The sequence below is a fragment of the Maylandia zebra genome, linkage group LG3 (assembly GCF_041146795.1).
Source record: "Maylandia zebra isolate NMK-2024a linkage group LG3, Mzebra_GT3a, whole genome shotgun sequence".
NCBI classification, from domain to species: Eukaryota; Metazoa; Chordata; class Actinopteri; order Cichliformes; family Cichlidae; genus Maylandia; species Maylandia zebra.
This window is the reverse complement of record NC_135169.1, coordinates 56,128,259-56,145,493: the sequence shown is the minus strand read 5'-3', so window position 1 is coordinate 56,145,493 and position 17,235 is coordinate 56,128,259. Positions and strand designations below refer to the sequence as shown.

General features: G+C 41.1%; 1 protein-coding gene across 2 annotated transcripts in view; it reads right to left on the bottom strand.

The window, feature by feature from the left end:
* The window catches only part of LOC101476623 (leucine-rich repeats and calponin homology (CH) domain containing 4), a 28,284-nt gene extending 13,431 nt beyond the window's left edge, over window positions 1-14,853 (bottom strand). For both annotated transcript variants that reach the window (XM_004575965.3, XM_004575964.3), the window contains exon 1: window positions 14,474-14,853. In XM_004575965.3, coding sequence (XP_004576022.1) covers window positions 14,474-14,645 — 172 coding nt within the window. In that variant the 5' untranslated portion in view covers window positions 14,646-14,853. The remainder of the gene's footprint in view (window positions 1-14,473) is intronic.
* Window positions 14,854-17,235: the final 2,382 nt, after the last annotated feature.

Below are 17,235 nucleotides of genomic sequence, written 5' to 3'. Positions count from 1 at the left end.
TGATAATCTCATGAATGCAATAACCCTGAAAGAAGTCACCTAGCACTTTGCATTTGATACCACGAGTGTATCCACTAATAATCTCAAACAAGGTTGAATCTCAGGTCAGAGGTCAGAGGCTGACATGTTCATGCTTCAACAGGACATCTGTGCTGTAGCTGTGTCTATGTAATCGCACACACCCCTGAAACCCGACACTGTGACCCGAGGTATATCCTGATGTGCACGCCCCTGCATTGATTTCAAAATCCTACACTGCATTGTTATCTGGAATTATTGCACCTCTGACCCCTGACTTTGAGGTCAAGGTCACTGAGATTCATCAAACTCCAAGATTTTTAAGAGATACACCAATGGGATCAGTGTAAAACTCCTACTTTGCTTCGTTCTTGAGTTATTGCATTCATAACTTTGGGTATTCCAGTCGCCCACCTCCTGCCTGGCATAATGACGACGATATCACATCAGCCTTTCATGGCCGAGGGCTAAAAATGTAACTTAACGTTGGGTCAGTGCAGGTCCCAACTATTGTCATTGGGCCGTTCGATACCATTAGATCCTCCTGGACATTTATGGCTAATTTTTAGATGCAAGTTTCCTCATTTATGAGTGAGACGATAACAATCACCAATATAAGGACTCAGAAATGTCAGCAAATTCCCAGAGGGAGGTTGCTGACATCATCTGAAAGGACATGAGGGAACATAAAAAGAAATGGAGGGACAAATATGTCTGACCTCACGAAAGAGTAGAGACTAAGGAGGGAAAAGGTTACTGCATGTAATTTTTTTCTATCATGGGCAGAAACACATAAAAACAAATAGATAATTAACTGGGACACAAACACACGGTACAGTAATTAGCACCAAACACACCAGCACAAGCAGGTCGTAGGTCTACAAATATTTCCTGCTGAAGCCTAAATCAAAGATCTCTCCTACTAACACCGAGAACAACACGTGTCCAGTACAGCTTCAGAGACACAGATGAGCGACGGCTGGTGAGAACAGGACACCGTCACTGTGTGGGTGTGGAGTTTTTGTAAAATCTCTTTCAGTTTAGTTAAGAAATAGATTAAATGACTAGTAAGCCTGGTACCAGGTAGTGACAACACCGATGATTAGTCGGCTAGTTATTCCCTAACCTTACCCAAGAAAACCTCACCAGCCCAAACTCTGCTGACCTTGTTAGCAGAGTCAGACTGATTTCACATTAGAAAGTGTCCTGCTGTGTTTCAGCCTGGCATTAAGCAGAAACGCTCCACAGCGAGGAGCAGGAGGAGGCCCAGCACGTCACCATGATAAGAACTGAAACCTTTTGTCAAAGCTGACTCAGACCAGCTCTCTTCAAACACTGCTGTTTTCTCTGTCCTCTCTGGGGAATCAGCTCACATTCAGCTGAGCTGAAATGTGATTGGATTTCCTCGTCAGGACACACGGTGCAGCTTCTTACTTCCTTCAGTGTCTACAGTAGAGGTGAAGAGAACAAATCCACGATACTCTATAAAATCTAATATACGATTAAAAAACCTGAATGTTCTTTTTATTTACATTTATTTTATTCTCTTATTATTTAGTCCTCGCTCCCACTCTGGGACTCAAAGCAGTTCAGCTGCACACAACCCAAAAGACAAAACATTAAGAACTGAAAAAAGTAAAACGTGTGTTGAAGAAGCAGAACAGAAACTCAAATATATGACAAAAACTTTGTCCACATAGTGTGTAGGGCTGTAATAATCTATCAATTACTCTATTAGTTAATCGAGTGATTATACAAAAGCAAAAAGACAAAATGAAGAATGTTTTAATGTTTAACTACCACATTTGTATTTACGTGCTACATTAAAGTGTCATTATCTAAAGAAAACATTTTCTTGAAAAAAAATCTATAATTTTAAGTACAGTCAAATACAGAGTAAATAAGATAAATATGCAAACTGCACTAAGGCTTAAAAAATGCTCTGTGTTGTTTCTGACATTAATAGGAGGCAACGAGACGTTATGAAGGTGCACATGTTAAAATCCACCCAACACCCTCATGGCCTCAGTTTTACTGGTCCATGTACTTTTTTTTATGGGCCTGTGAAAAACTTTACAATTTCATATTTTTAGAAATTACAAAATTTTATATTATTTTACTTTAAAAATGTTATGAAAGCCTTGAAATAAATGTGGTCTAGTACTATCTAGTAATATCAGTCTGCACATGCTCCAGAGAGCTTTTCTTCAAATTCTTTAATTCTCACTCGCTTTCGCAACTTTGTACTTTTGTGTTACTCGATGCTACAAACGCGTTTTCTTTTCCCTGACTCACTTTACCTGTCATTGTTCAATTACTTAGATATAAAAATGCTTTGTTAATATAAATATATATCATGTTTATGGTTATTAAATGACTCCTCCTTGTTGGCTGTATTTCAATCAAAGAAAATTCAGACCAGCTAGATCTGTATGTGTTCACCCAATGAGAAGTAATTACTTTCAAACAACGACTTTCATTGCTAAGCATTGCACATGCTGCTGCACACTCTGGAAAAAGTTCAAATCTAACCAAGCAGGAACAAATGTTGGATCGCTGTTAAGCTAACACATCATCAGAGCTACTTTCTGCATCTTGAATATCAAGGGTAAGTAATGCATGTGTACAAATATAGACCTGAATATATTCATTTCTGCAGGGGTGGCGAGTAACCCTCTACCTTCATGTCACAGGTCGTTCAGTGTTACCCTGTCTCACAGGATTATCGGCCACTTCAGGATACCTGCTGACCTGGATCGACTCCCGTTAAATTACCACAGTGGGTGTGGAGATGTTTCACCAGGCTTAAGAACAGGGTCAGCGATTATTAGCTCGGAGAAACTGGATCAAAAATATAAACAAGGAAAAGCACACAACAAGAAAAAACAGTATGCAGGTTATAGCAAGCTCTCACTTGCCCTGTGCCACCGTCACACTCTGTGGGTATTTTCCAGTAAAAGTCACAGGCCTAACCAGTTTGAGCCCTGGTCCATATGCAGACACTCCGACAGTGAGCAGAGAGCCGTTAACAGCTGCTGTGGATCAATGATTGTGCTGTGGCCAGAGGGCACAGTAAAACACAGGGTAATGAACCCTGTCAGCAGTAAGACGGCAGCTCTGAAGCTCCACGTCTGCTATAAGGGACCTAAATATATATAAACACTGTCAGATTAACCATAACGTCTCACTGTCAATGCCATTAACTACAGACATCATGGTGAAGCTAATTGGAACGTGACATTTCACAGCATTTGTGCATCCATCAGGTTCATTGATGCTTTTTGTTCTCAACCGTATCAGCAATGGATGTGAATAACTGGTCAAATGAGACACGTCTGGAGGAAGGACCAGCACGCTCTGGGCACGCTTCATGTAACTGAAGGAAGGATGAATGGAAGACGTACCGAGACCTTCTGCTACCAGGATGATGAAGATGAAATGAAGACAATGATCCCAAACACACGGCCAAGGAGACTCTGAATTGGTTAAGAAAATAAAGCTGGCGCAGCCAATCGCCTGACTCTAATCTGACATCTGTGGAAAGAGCTAAAGGTCAGAGTTCAAAGTAGGGGCTTATGGAGCAGGTTATGGAGCACTGTTTATGTGGAAGAATGGGCCAAAGTCATGTGACTAGTTTCTCTATACAGGACGTTACCTCATCAATAGGCTTCTGTACAAAGTATTAAATACATTTTTGTTCAATACTTTCCTGTTTCACTGTGTCATTACTAGAGATGGACCGATCCGATATTACGTATCGGTCCGATACTGACCTAAATGACTGGATCGGATATCGGAGAAAAATAAAAAATGTAATCCGATCCATTAAATATCACGAAAGCACCTCACAAAACTTGCAACACGCCGTAACTCACCTCAGAACGTTAGCACGTCGGAGCAGTATGCATCACGTGATAGAGCGGCTGTGGCATGCGGGACCTGTCGGTGGTCTGGATAGCATGTGGAGCTTCGCTAGCAACCCGGCATTTCATCTCCGACAAAGTTATCCCCGAGAGAAGTAAAGCAAGTGTGTAAGTCCATCTCTGAATGTTTGTAAAGCATTCCTGCGTTAAGCTTACCAAGCGATATATGGAGCGACTGCCTCTCGCTCTCCGGCTGCTACTTCAATCGTGAAACTGCTTAATGATCAGCTGATCGGCTTTTCTGTCGTGAGTCCGTGTCTCTTGTTTGCTTTTGGCCCACTTTGCACCAGAAAGAGGAAACCAGCGGCTGAACAACAGAAGCACGTTTAAGCTTGATCAGCTGTTGTTAGAATTTATTTATTATTACTTTCTACTCGAGGATCTTTTTCTATGTAGCTGACGCTGGTAACTGTGCAGGGGCGGATCTAGCAAAGTTTAGCCAGGGGGGCCGATAGGGCATTAACTGGGAAAAGGGGGCACAAAGACATACTTTTCTTTCTTATTCTCATTTAAAATGTCGAGCTTTTAATAAATAATTATCTGACACCCAAAGTTTTAATTTGATGTAAAATGAATAGAAGTCAATTACTGTATATAGTGACTATTAAGTCTAATATATATACCCTAGTAAGCTATAGTACTTTTTACTTTGGGAAGGTACCATCTGTGCAGTCTGCAATTTTGTTGAAGAAAGATGTTGAATCTATTTAATATTTCTTGAAAAATAATTGATTTCTGTGCATTTTTTTTCACACTGCATCAAATTAAGGTTGATTACGTCGATTAAGCATCATGAGGTGGAGCGTGAGGGGTGGTTCCCTATTTTTTATTTATTTATTTTTGTTGTTGCTGGGAGTTTGAACCCTATTAGTTAGGTTGCTTAATATTTATGCTAAGTACTCTTTAAAATACCAGAATAGGGAGGATGGTGTAGGTTTAAGTTTATTAGATTGATCAGTATTGCTGAACTATGAAATTTTTTTTTTTTTGCATACAGGTATAACAGAATAGCTTTAGTGTAGTTGTTGTTTTAAACTTGAGTATGAACTTATACAAAATGCAGCAAGATATTTAAAAAAAAAAAACAGTTTTGTTGATTAAAAAACACTATATCGGATTCATATCGGTATCGGCAGATATCCAAATTTATGATATCGGTATTGGAGATAAAAAAGTGGTATCGTGCCATCTCTAGTCATTACACACAAGTCAACATCTATAGTTTCATTTCTTTGCATGTGTGGATTGCATGGCTATTACTGACATTCGGTCACAATGGCAGCACGTTTACTTTTAAATAGAGTTGCAAGTTTTCCAAAATGTAAAAGTAGGGAAGGTGTATTTACTGGAACAATGAAAGCAGATCATGAGGCTTAAAAGGGGGCTGAAGGTTTTAAACAGATCAGTAGAAAGAGGAGGATTTTCCTGTCAGAGCAAAGCTCTGCATCTAATTACAGGCTCTGCAGGAGGCTTTATCCTGGACACTTACGTCACCTCTCACACATTGATCAGACAGAACTCTGTGGAGGGCTTCCAAACACCTACAGCATGATAACACAGGACACGAGCTCGAGACATCAAACAGGTTTAAACTCATTGTTTAAAAAAGAAAAAAGTCAAATGAAGTCATCGGCCCTCTTATGTTCCACCCTGTATTGCATAACAGCGGGCCTGAGGAGCTGCTCAGCACACGTTTGTTTGTGTTATGAGCTTCATTTGATCACAGCTGACACACTGAAACATTACAGCCTTCAAAGTCTGAATATTTATCCAGGTAAGATGGACAGATGGACATAACCTGGACTTCATCTGCACAAAACGCATCTATGTTTCATGAGAAAGTCACCACTACTACAAAACACAGCAGTGTCTCCCACGAGTACTTGGGCGAGTACTTGGGAGAGTACTTGGGCGAGTACTTGGGCGAGTACCTGGTCGAGTATTTATGTAAATATAAATATCATTATATAATCCATTGGCTATGCTGTCCACCCCTGCTGTACATTTTTTTACCAGCTTTAGTCGTTTCTAGGATGTGACTGATGCTCTGCATGAAACTAACCAGGTGAAGACCACATTGTGAATGACATATTAAATAGCATTTCATTGTTGTTCACTTTAACTGCGGTGGCTGATATCATATAAACAACATATGCACATTTTATAAACAAAATAAAATAATATTTCTTTAGTTGAATTTGTGAAACAGACACAAACATTACAGTTTGACATCATAAAAATAGTATTTCTGCACCAATGAGGTGATTCCCAAAAAGCTATTAGCCAAAATGTTGGCACCTTTAGCATGCTGTGCTTAAAACAATTAGAGGGAACCGGATAACTCAAAGACGTGACGGGGCTAAAAATGACATTTAAAATGAAATCTGATCCTTTGTGTGCAGACGCTTCATCACAAACTCTCACTGGAAGATGTGTTGTCAAGAAGCCATCTCTAAGGAAGGGAAATGAGATAAACACTGAGGTGGATCCAATTACACAAACACTGCACTGAAAATCAGTAGCAACACAGTTCAGAGTGATGAATCCAGATTTGAAACTGTCATTGCAGGATCTGTTTAGCAGATCTTATGAAAAACTGGCTCCATTACTGATTGTCCCATGTCACGTTTCCTGCACATTCTCCACCTGCCTGTGCTGAGGTGTGTTCACGTTAACAACATGAGCCTGAGTTAGTGGGCAGGCACCACTGCCAGGAGACAACAAAAGAACTGAGAAGACACAAATAAATGAGTCACAAGGAGAGGCTGTAGGCAAACGTGTGCGTCGCTTTTTGTAATAACATGAAACAACTTAGCAACAAGTGCTCGACATATGAGACAACCTTACATTTGTATTCGTGTGTGTCAGAACATCTAATACTGACTGACAGTTATAGACTAAAGTTACTTTACTAGAGTTCGACCAACCACGCGTCTTGGAAATGACCTCGTTTGACTACTTTACAGCATTAAATATGCACTGAACAAGCATTCCTGCTGCTGTGAGCGACATCAAGCTTTATTATACATTCGGTTTAGCGCCATGTAGCAACCAGCTACCTCTTCCCCTCACCCTGGCTCTTTTTCATAAGACAGCATCAGACCACAACGTCTGTTCTGATGCTGTTTGTTTCGCAATGTTGCCAGTGACAACACAACTCTGTGTCTGCTGAAAGACAGGATGTGGCTGTGTGGATTCCTGTTACAGTGTTAGTGATAGCAAGCCGATGAGCAGCACTACAGACAGAAGCTAAAGGCGTTCGGTACAGCGTGTGTGAGAATAGAAAGAAACTGCACTATTTCATTAGGTGGGAATCTAAATGTTTCTGTGAGTGATGGAGACGTGCAGCAAGTTACCATTTAAATCATAGCGAGATGTTTGGATATGACCCGATCTTAACCAGCAGCGTGTTCCAGCAGCGTGTTTCCTACCAGCAGTATAACTAGCAGCTCTGTCTGACTCATGTGAAACAGACTGAGAATGTTGCCTCATTATTTGAAGCCCTTATTATTTTATTCATTATCTTTTATCCTGTCACACCTCCAGTCTTCTTTCTGTTAAAGCCATACAGACTGCAGGTTTTGCTTTAGCTCCATATGCAAAGCTCAGTGTGTCCATGCAAAAGGCAGAACATGCTGCTCAGCACACTGACAAACAAATAATACGACACAATGCATGATGGGCATGAAAAACTAAATCTAACTAAATAAATGTCCCATGGTGGTTGGAGGTAAAAACATAAATAACATTGTTTAAAGACTTCTTTTTAGTTTTAGTTTGTTTTCCACTGAGTTATCAGCTTTGTCACTGGTTAGCTAACAGAAACTATTGTAAGTCTAACTGCTACCAACCAACCAAACCCAGTGACGTAAAGGTTTGTACTGGCACCAAACGTGTTCTAGAAACTCTGAGCACTTATGTCTTAAATGCAGTTGCACAGTTTGAGGACAGGGAGGCTCCATAACTGACCTAAACTACAGTTCGTATAAATCTGTTAAACTACTTTCCTTTCATTTAAACTCGCCTGAACCTACCTCTTGATTAAAGACACCAACAACCTACAGCCACATTATTAAGAAGCACATATTTCATCTATCAAATTGTAAAAACTTTGACGTTTGCTACAATAATAACAATAATAATAATAAATGGGTATATGTGCACATACAGTATTTACTTCAACCCCTCGAGGCCCCGTCTTCTACCCACTTGCACAGTGAATCTGCTGTTACGTAAGAGAGGGACGGCCTCAGCTTTCATTATAGAGGAGGCGGTCCTCTCCACACAATTCGATTATTTACACACCAGTAGTAGTAGATTGTGTTTCAGGGAAAAACACAGGACTATGTGACCTGGGTTTATGGATCATGTGGTCTCTAGGTCATGTGTGTTGTCATGGCCCCGTAACACAGAACGTGTTATTTTTTCTCCTATACCGGACTATTTAAGATCAGATAACTCTCTTTATTGTCATTGCACAGTCATACATAGTACAATGAGATTGGAAAACTGTCCTACGTCGGCACTACATATAACACAACACGATATGAGACATCACATCACAACGCAACACAAACAACACAACACAGTATATTAACTTAGTAATAAAAAAAAAGAAGAAGAAGTGCATGTGTATTGCAAACTGTTATTATTGCACATTAATTATAATTGCACCTTGTTATAAATATAAATATTATTATTGTTTTAAACATCGTTCCCCCCCCCAAAAAGTCCAGGGAGGTAGCCAGTCAGGTCAGCTATTTGCACTGATCAGGGCTATTGCCCTGTTGTAAAAGCTGTCCTTTTTGGGAATTGAAGATGGTAGATTACTTCATATTTTTTTTAATGAAACAGGTTAACTTTAAACTTTTAACTGGAAAAATGGAAACTTATTGTTGGAATTTACATCCAGTTTGTAGTGGTTAGCAGGCTACGACTTCCTGAATAATAAAGTAGCCTGGAACGCCGGACCTGTTGGAATTTAATGCATTTAAAACAATGTGGTTAAACAACAACAAACAGCTTTAACAAGGAAAGAAAACATATCAGCAGGAGGAAACTCTACACTCACATACCGTGAAACTTATTCAAGTTCCAAATACAACGTTCAGTTCAGCTCTATTTAAACTAGCACCAAATCACAACAACAGTCACCTCAAGTCACTTATTAGTGTAAGAAAAGGACCCCACAAGAACACAGAAAACTCCAATAATCAGACGACCCCCTATGAGCAAGCACTTTGGTGACAGTGGGAAGGAAGAATTCCCCTTAAACAGGAAGAAACCTTTGGAAGAACCAGGCTCAGGGAGGGGCGGGGCTTAGAAAGACGGGACAAACCATAAACTATTGTCAGTCCTTACAAACAGATCAAAATAACAGTAACATGTCTCACAACTTCCTACACACTGAAGACCAACAGCTATGGGAACATAGGAGTTCTGACTACACACAGACACACACAGGCCACAGACCCAAACTAGTTATCGTCCTTAAAGCTGAAGACAGACTCTGGATCAGAGAGAAAAAACAGCAGCAACCTTTAAAGCAAACAGCTGTTTGTTACTAAAAGCACTACCATGAAAAGATGTCATACTGAAAACTCACTCTGAACTAAAGTGAAAGACTCTGATTAACAGAGCCATCCATGAAGACCACCAGGCTGCCCTGTTCACCAACAAAAAAGAAAACCCTTTTCCTCACAATGAGATGTCCCATCCAGTCTTCTCAGTTCATGAGACGCTCCTTCAGTATTCCCATGGATATGTTTGAGGAAACTGCTGGTTGGTTCATTGACTCACTGTGATGTTTTTAGTCTCTTACACTGACATGACAGCTGGATGGAAACATGGTGCCTGGCTAACAGAACCTGCTCGGTAATCGGAAAGGGAAAGCAGGGAGGCTCACAGAAGAAAAAGCAGAACTAAAGACTGAGTGAACATGCCGCCCACATCCGCAGAGTAAAGGAAATAAGACCTCTCTCTCACAGAGCAGATGCCAGCTACTGACAACAAGGCTCGAAGCCATACAGAATCCATACTGAAGCCACACAGCAGGTAAAATAAGTATTGAACACATCACCAATTTTCGTAGTACATATATTTGTAGTAGCACGAATTGCTCAGGTGTGATTTTGGCCCAGATCTCATTATTACACATAACTTATGGACCTCTGTGATTAATTTCTTTAGCATCTGTGGGCTGAATGGGTCGCTACAGACGTCTGGTGAGAATTTCATCTCATTAGCATCTTTAGAAATATATTTAATTTGTTCAATACTTATTTTACCCACTGTGTGTTAAAGTGTGTTCACCGAGTTCACAAAGTACAGAATAGCTTTGTAGCTTCTAGCAACACTTCCCAAATATGTTCCCTTGGATCCCCTGTGGAGGCACCGTGGGCAGACACACACTGCACTGTGGGCCCCTGCAGGGGTTGGTGCTAGCATACCTACATTATGCCCACACACAACTGCTCAAGTGTGGACAAGAACCCCCAAGGGATTTATGTCTCTACCCAGACTCAACAAGATATACTATGGAGCTGTTTACAGAAAATAAGATAATCACATGTGGCCTAATATCATTGACTTCTTTAGTTGGTCAGCAGTACATCAATAAGGTCTCCATCACCCTTTCTCTGCCCCTTGCTGACAGTGTGATGGCTGGAGATTAATAATAACTGATAATTGAATGTAGTGGTGTATAAACATATAGTGAGTGAGAAAGGTGACTGAAAGAGAAACACCCAGTGCATCAATGGAGTCCCCCAGCAGCCTACACCTATTGCAGCATAACTAAGGGAGGATTCAGGGTCACCTGGTCCAGCCCTAACTATATGCTTTAGCAAAAAGGAAGGTTTGAAGTCTAATCTTAAAAGTAGAGATAGTGTCTGTCTCCTGAATCCAAACTGGAAGCTGGTTCCACAGAAGAGGGGCCTGAAAACTGAAGGCTCTGCCTCCCATTCTACTTTTAAATACTCTAGGAATAACAAGTAGGCCTGCAGAGCGAGAGCGAAGTGCTCTAATAGGGTGATATGGTACTACAAGGTCATTAAGATAAGATGGGGCCTGATTATTTAAGACCTTGTATGTGCGGAGCAGGATTTTGAATTCTGGATTTAACAGGAAGCCAAAACAGGAGAAATCTGCTCTCTTTCTAGTCCCTGTCAGGACTCTTGCTGCAGCTGCATTATACATGTAAGCATGTATAATGTAAACAGAATTGGTCCTAGCACTGAACCCTGTGGAACTCCATAATTAACCTCAGTGTGTGAAGAGGACTCTCCATTTACATGAACAAATTGGAGTCTATTAGATAGATATGATACAAACCACTGCAGCACAGTACCTGTAATACCTACAGCATGTTCTAATCGCTCTAATAGGATATTATGGTCGACAGTATCGAACGCTGCACTGAGGTCTAGCAGGACAAGCACAGAGATGAGTCCACTGTCAGAGGCCATAAGAAGATCATTTGTAACCTTCACTAAAGCTGTTGGTGGCTATGAACGATGTCCGTCAATTGAACGGGTGGTGGTGTGGACATGAGGCAGCCAGTCATCACAGAATGCATTTCAAACAGGATCACCAGGAGCAATGGTGAAGGAACGTGTCCCAAAAAGTACGTTCTAACATACTTTTGTTTATGTATCACCAAATATGCAATACATGAGATTTTTTTAAAGCAAGGATGTTGTTGCGGTCGATTTGCCAAGATAAGATAATTACTCCAACATTATCTGAGATGTCAGGTCTAGAATCAGCTCTGATGTTGATGTGTGAGCCTCACAAACAGAAGCTGTCAATAACCAGAAGGGACAGGACCGAGGAGGATTTATTAGAATAAATAACAGTATGGGACAGAGGTGGTAATACCAGTACTCTATCGTATTGTTTTTGCCTTATACGCTTCATTTCCAAATATGAAGACATGATGGGTGTCTCTAGACTTTGGCACATAACTGTATCTATATGACAAATGTAAAACATAAACAAATGCACACACACACACACACACACACACACACACACACACACACACACACACCAAGTGAGCAGCTGGGGTTCTCAGTGCCGGCTGTCCAAATCCCCTCGTGCTCTCAGCATAGCTGTACGACCAGCAGGACCCCAGCAGCCTTTATTAGGAATTTGGAGACGTGGCGAACGACACTACAGGACAACTTCAATTCTTCAACAATTTTCTTTTTAAAATGCTTAAGAAAAAGTTACCTAAGTTTCTCAGCAGTCCATTTAATCTGCTTGCTGCATTGAAGCATACTTGGGGATTAGCCGAAACCTAACCTCACAGCACTATAGCTCCAGAACAGCTTGGTGAATCAGCACTAGCTGAGTACGTCCCTTACAATCACAGAATCAGTGGGTGCAGTTTTCTGCTGATATAACGTCTGTGTCAGGAGGCACAACTACCAGGTACTTCTGTGAAACTCAAAGCATCTCATTAGGCAAGACACTCAAATACAGGCTAGATGCTACAAAACTGACTGTTTCCTGCTAAACAACAACTGAGTCACTGTGAGCCAGTGTGAATGACAGATGTCAGCAGCTGCCTTGTTAATGAGGACAACTGAAACGCTGATTTCAAGATTCTGCCACATGCCTCGCAAATGTATTAAACTTTAAATAAAAAATGCTTTATTAAGCAACTAACACATTTGTTAAAGGGCTGTGTGTCACCGCTTCTCCAATCAAGCCACAAACGCGTAGTATATGAAAGTCTGTGCACCACTGCATCTGAAAATTTAATTCTCTGCTAAGACTTCAGTCTCCAAATGTTCAATTCATACACTTAACCTTATAGTGTGAAGAGTATGTAAACAGAATTATCATTAACAGTCTCAGCGGCATTCACTTTGATGATATAGTGATGAAAGCCTGAAATACTTCCTCATCCTTTATTATCAAAAAGCACTGACTGAGTGACACACAGGAAAAATGATGTGTCAAGTAGGCATTTAAGCGAGGCCTTGGGACATAAACACCCAATCAGAATCCAAGCATCGTAGCCTCTTTCATATCACAGTCACCACTCAGTGAGAGAAAGCAGAGCTTAAGCTGATGGATAAACTCAAACACCCAGATAAATGATAAAGATTAGGACAGCGATACTGTAACTAATAGATGTCCAGGTATATTTTGCAGCTTATTTTAGCTTTTATTTTTTAGCCTCCCACCCTGTCACAGCACATGCCTGACCTCCCTGAGCCTGGTTCTGCCAGAGGTTTCTTCCTGTTAAAAGGGAGTTTTCCTTCCCACTGTTGCCAACAATCAGGAGGAATGTGGTTGTTTGGGTTTATCTGTATTAGCGTTAAGTCTTTACCTAAAGTGCCGAGGTGACTGTTGTGATTTGGGCCTATATACACTGAACCGAATCCGCCCAAAAAATGTTACAAAAGATTTTTACTGTTGGGGATTACTGGATCCCACCTCTTATTTTGAAAGATCAGATGCTGCTAACCAGCTAGCCCAGTTTCAAGTCCAGTTTCTCTGCTGCAAGCTGATCAAGTCACTGTTGCAGAGGATGTCGTTCAGATGCCTCTCCTTCAGGCCACGAGGGCCCATTTCACAACAGAGTAGTGGCTTTAAATGCTGTGCTTGACTCTTTCATCCAACACAGGTTCTTGAACAGGTTCACACTTCTTCCACTACTGATCTTTAATGTAAAACCACGACATCCCAACATTAATGCTGTACACAGCTATCCCCCACAGTCATGAGTGCCCCACTCATGCCCGTAAAGCAAAGAGCCAGATGGTTACAATATGCAAAGCAGCAGCAGCAGCACTGCGATCAGACTAATTTCACCCGCTTGGATGAGGTAATCCTCTTTCACCATCGCTAGGCTAATCCACACCTACTTCACTGTTTTTACTACTTTTACTCTGTTACCAACAGCACTCTGCTTTGATAATGATAACTAGCATGAATCACCGGTAAACACAAAGTCTAAACCCCGTTGAGGGTTTCACATGATAAGTTGAGGAAGAGGAACTCGTCTGGCGTTTTTTCCTTTTCTCGTTGGAAGTTAGCTTCCTGAGAATAGCAGCTTTCTTAAAAGCGATACTTATGACTGTGCTCAACTAGAAACGGAACTACAACCTCATATGTTTGAAGCTCTTAAGCAGAAACGTATTTGGGAGTTATATTGGCCGCTAACGGCGCCGCTCAGGCCGGTGGGAGACGGGCCAGCTGTACGAGGCTGAATCCCTGTTAGAGATACTTGACGTTCATACGGTTAGTCACGTTAACCTGCCGAAGCAAGAAGTCGCTATGAAACATATAAAACAAGTCAGTTAAAACGTAGAGAGGCTGGCCATGTAGCTAGGACAGGATCGGGGAAACTTGTTTCTTTGAAAACAGTGTTGTGCAACGCGGCGGGGAGGGGAAGGATGAGTGTTCGCCCTGAGCAGAAAGAAGCAGGTGGCGATACAACAAAAGGCGTCTCTCATAATTAAAGCTAGCATGATGGCAGGCTTTTTCAACTTACTTAGAAAAGTGAAAAACAAGCTAACCTGCGTGTGTTATGTCGGACAGGTCATAGTTCTTGGCGCTCCGAGGAAACTCCTTCAGTTTACGGTTTGACAAGTTGAGAGCCCCGCTCGTGGCAGCCTCCTCGAGCGCTTTTTCCACGCTACGACTGGCCGCTACTGTGGCAGGCAGCTGGGCTCCATCCCCAGCAGCCATCAAACGTACAGGTCTACCTCCTCTTACACTTTGTTTGAAGCGTCCACTCCACGTTCATACCCTGTAGGTCCGTGTAAAATCCAGAGTGGGCGTTCTTCGTGGACACTTTCAAAGCAGGGAATTATTTCTTTTTTTAACGCAGGCTTCGCTCAACAACGGAAGCTCTCGATTCCGTTACTGAACCAGGGGCTGTCAATCTTCCAGGAAGTCGCGCCAAGCTACAAAATGTCGCAACTGTTTTACGGGAAGCCCGGGTTTCTCCTTCAAAATAAAATACCAGAACCAAAATAAAATAGTGTAGTAAACCTCCGACGGTTATGAGTGCTGCTCTGTATGTGGCAGGCTTTTAGCAGAGCAAACAGAAAAATAACATTGCACCAATAAAAGAGCTCACAATACTGACAACTGTGCATATTTTAAGTAACTAACTAAACTCATTTTTAGCGATAGATGATATGGTTTGGACATTTTATCGTCAGTTGTGATAATTTTAGGTTCAGATTTTGACTTCTAGGCTCCTCGTTACATGAAGAAGAATTGCAAAATGTTGGGAACTGTAACACTGGCACTATCATAAGGATTCAGTTTAGAATGAACTGGCTTTACAGCACATATCTATTCGCTTTACATGTCAAATGATGTACGGTCCATCACAAAGAAATATATAGAGAAATAAATGTTGATAGGTTACATGAAAAGTAGAATAGCCTTTTATTGTCATTGTACATGTACGGTGAAATTGTGGGTGCTCCACACTAACTGTGCATGAAATGGTAAATGGTAAAAGCGCTTTACACATCCAGTCATCCACCCATTCACACACACATTCACACACTGGTGAATGTGTGTGTGGAATAAAATATACAGTTGTATAGACAGAATTAATAACAGCCAAGAGGAGTACATACAAACAAGAGAACCATATACAAAACAGGAGGAGGGCGCACATTACAGTTTTGAAACTGATGAAGGTTAATCAGACCATGGCTCAGATTGGTAAGTGGGTGGGTAGGGGTGGGGTGTGGGAGGGATAGTGTTTGTTAACAGTCTGAATGGCCAGAGGGATGCAAGGGATGCAGTAGAAGGCCAGCATCAGCTTCTGGTCCAGGTTATTCTTCCTCAGGACACGGAGGAAGTGTAGCTGCTGCTGAACAAGGCTTGGTTTGGTCCAGGAGTACAGGAGGAGGCCCTAATCTATACTCATTACAGAATATTTAAGTGTCCTTCCTGAATGTGGCTTAAACTCTACAATAATCAGGACTGAGTTAAGTAAGGTTAAATTAGAACACGTGGGTTAAACCTCATAAGGATAAGTAATCATACACAGTGCTGAAAGTATTCATGGGTTCAAAATACATATATTAAATGAAAACTGTGCAGAAATGATTTCTGTTGAATATTTGCTGCTCATTGTTGAACTGAGATATAGAATTAGTAAAAAGGTTACTGTGACCATTTAATCCTCTCTGAAACCGAGCGTAGAATTTAAAAAGAAATATTGAATCACAAGTTCCACCTTTCCAACTAGAATGATCTTTGTAGAAATTACGACTACATACGCTCACCGTGATGACTGAAATCCAGTTGTATGGTTGCATAACCCTCAGCACCAGGTGCTGATGGGCAGCTGATGGAAACATGACAGCCACCTACACAAATACTCATTCTTGGCGACCTCCCACACCGTGGTCGACTTGGTCAGCAGCGCTGGGAAATTTAATGTAGACACTGCTCAGTTCACAAATATCCCTGCAGACTTTATCTGCCAGTTGACCCCTATTAATGAGTACAGAAATCACGTGCCTGTTGGTGTTCATTTACTAATATTGCCAAACAAAAGTCAAATCAGTGTCCATGAAGGATTAATTTAAAGCCTCTGTGCAGTCACAGCACTCCTGGTTAAATCTGTAATTATTCAAAAGTCTTGAAAAACTAATCGCTTTGAGCTAAGACAGATGAAATGGCCATTTGAATTAACTTTGTCTATTAAGCGTTAGAACGCAGTTATGTTGCCTATTCTGGGTTTTATTTTGTTAGGATTGACCGGAAGTGAAGCAACGCTGTGTTTGTCGACGTAGCTTTCACGGGGGTTATAAGGGGTGCGGCCAACGCGAGGGTAGAGGGAAGCATGGGCGTCGCCTCAATGAAAGTATTTTTGAGGCAGACTGAGGAGGCGGAGACTATGTGAAGCCTGTTAATATAATAAATGTATTTATATCTACATTAAAGTTTCAGAGTGTAAACTTTTTACAACACAATCATAATCACACACAAGCTTTTTCCAAACGAAGGCAGAAGTTAATGAAATTTTCTTTAATCTTTCATTTTCATTGTAGTACCGACGGGATTAAATTCAATATTACTGTGTCCAGTATTTTCATGTTTTAAGCATCCATATGAGACATACTATAGCTATAGTTATAGAGTGATTCACTGTGTGTTTGTGATTCGGATGCATTCCGGTTTGCAGTGTGTGGCTCTTGTTGGAGGGTTGTTTGGGTTTATAAATAGTTGATATGGAGGATTCATCATCCTGCAGGAATCATAGGTTTGTCCTTCTTTAATCTACATTCAATGTCCCCATTTTAAA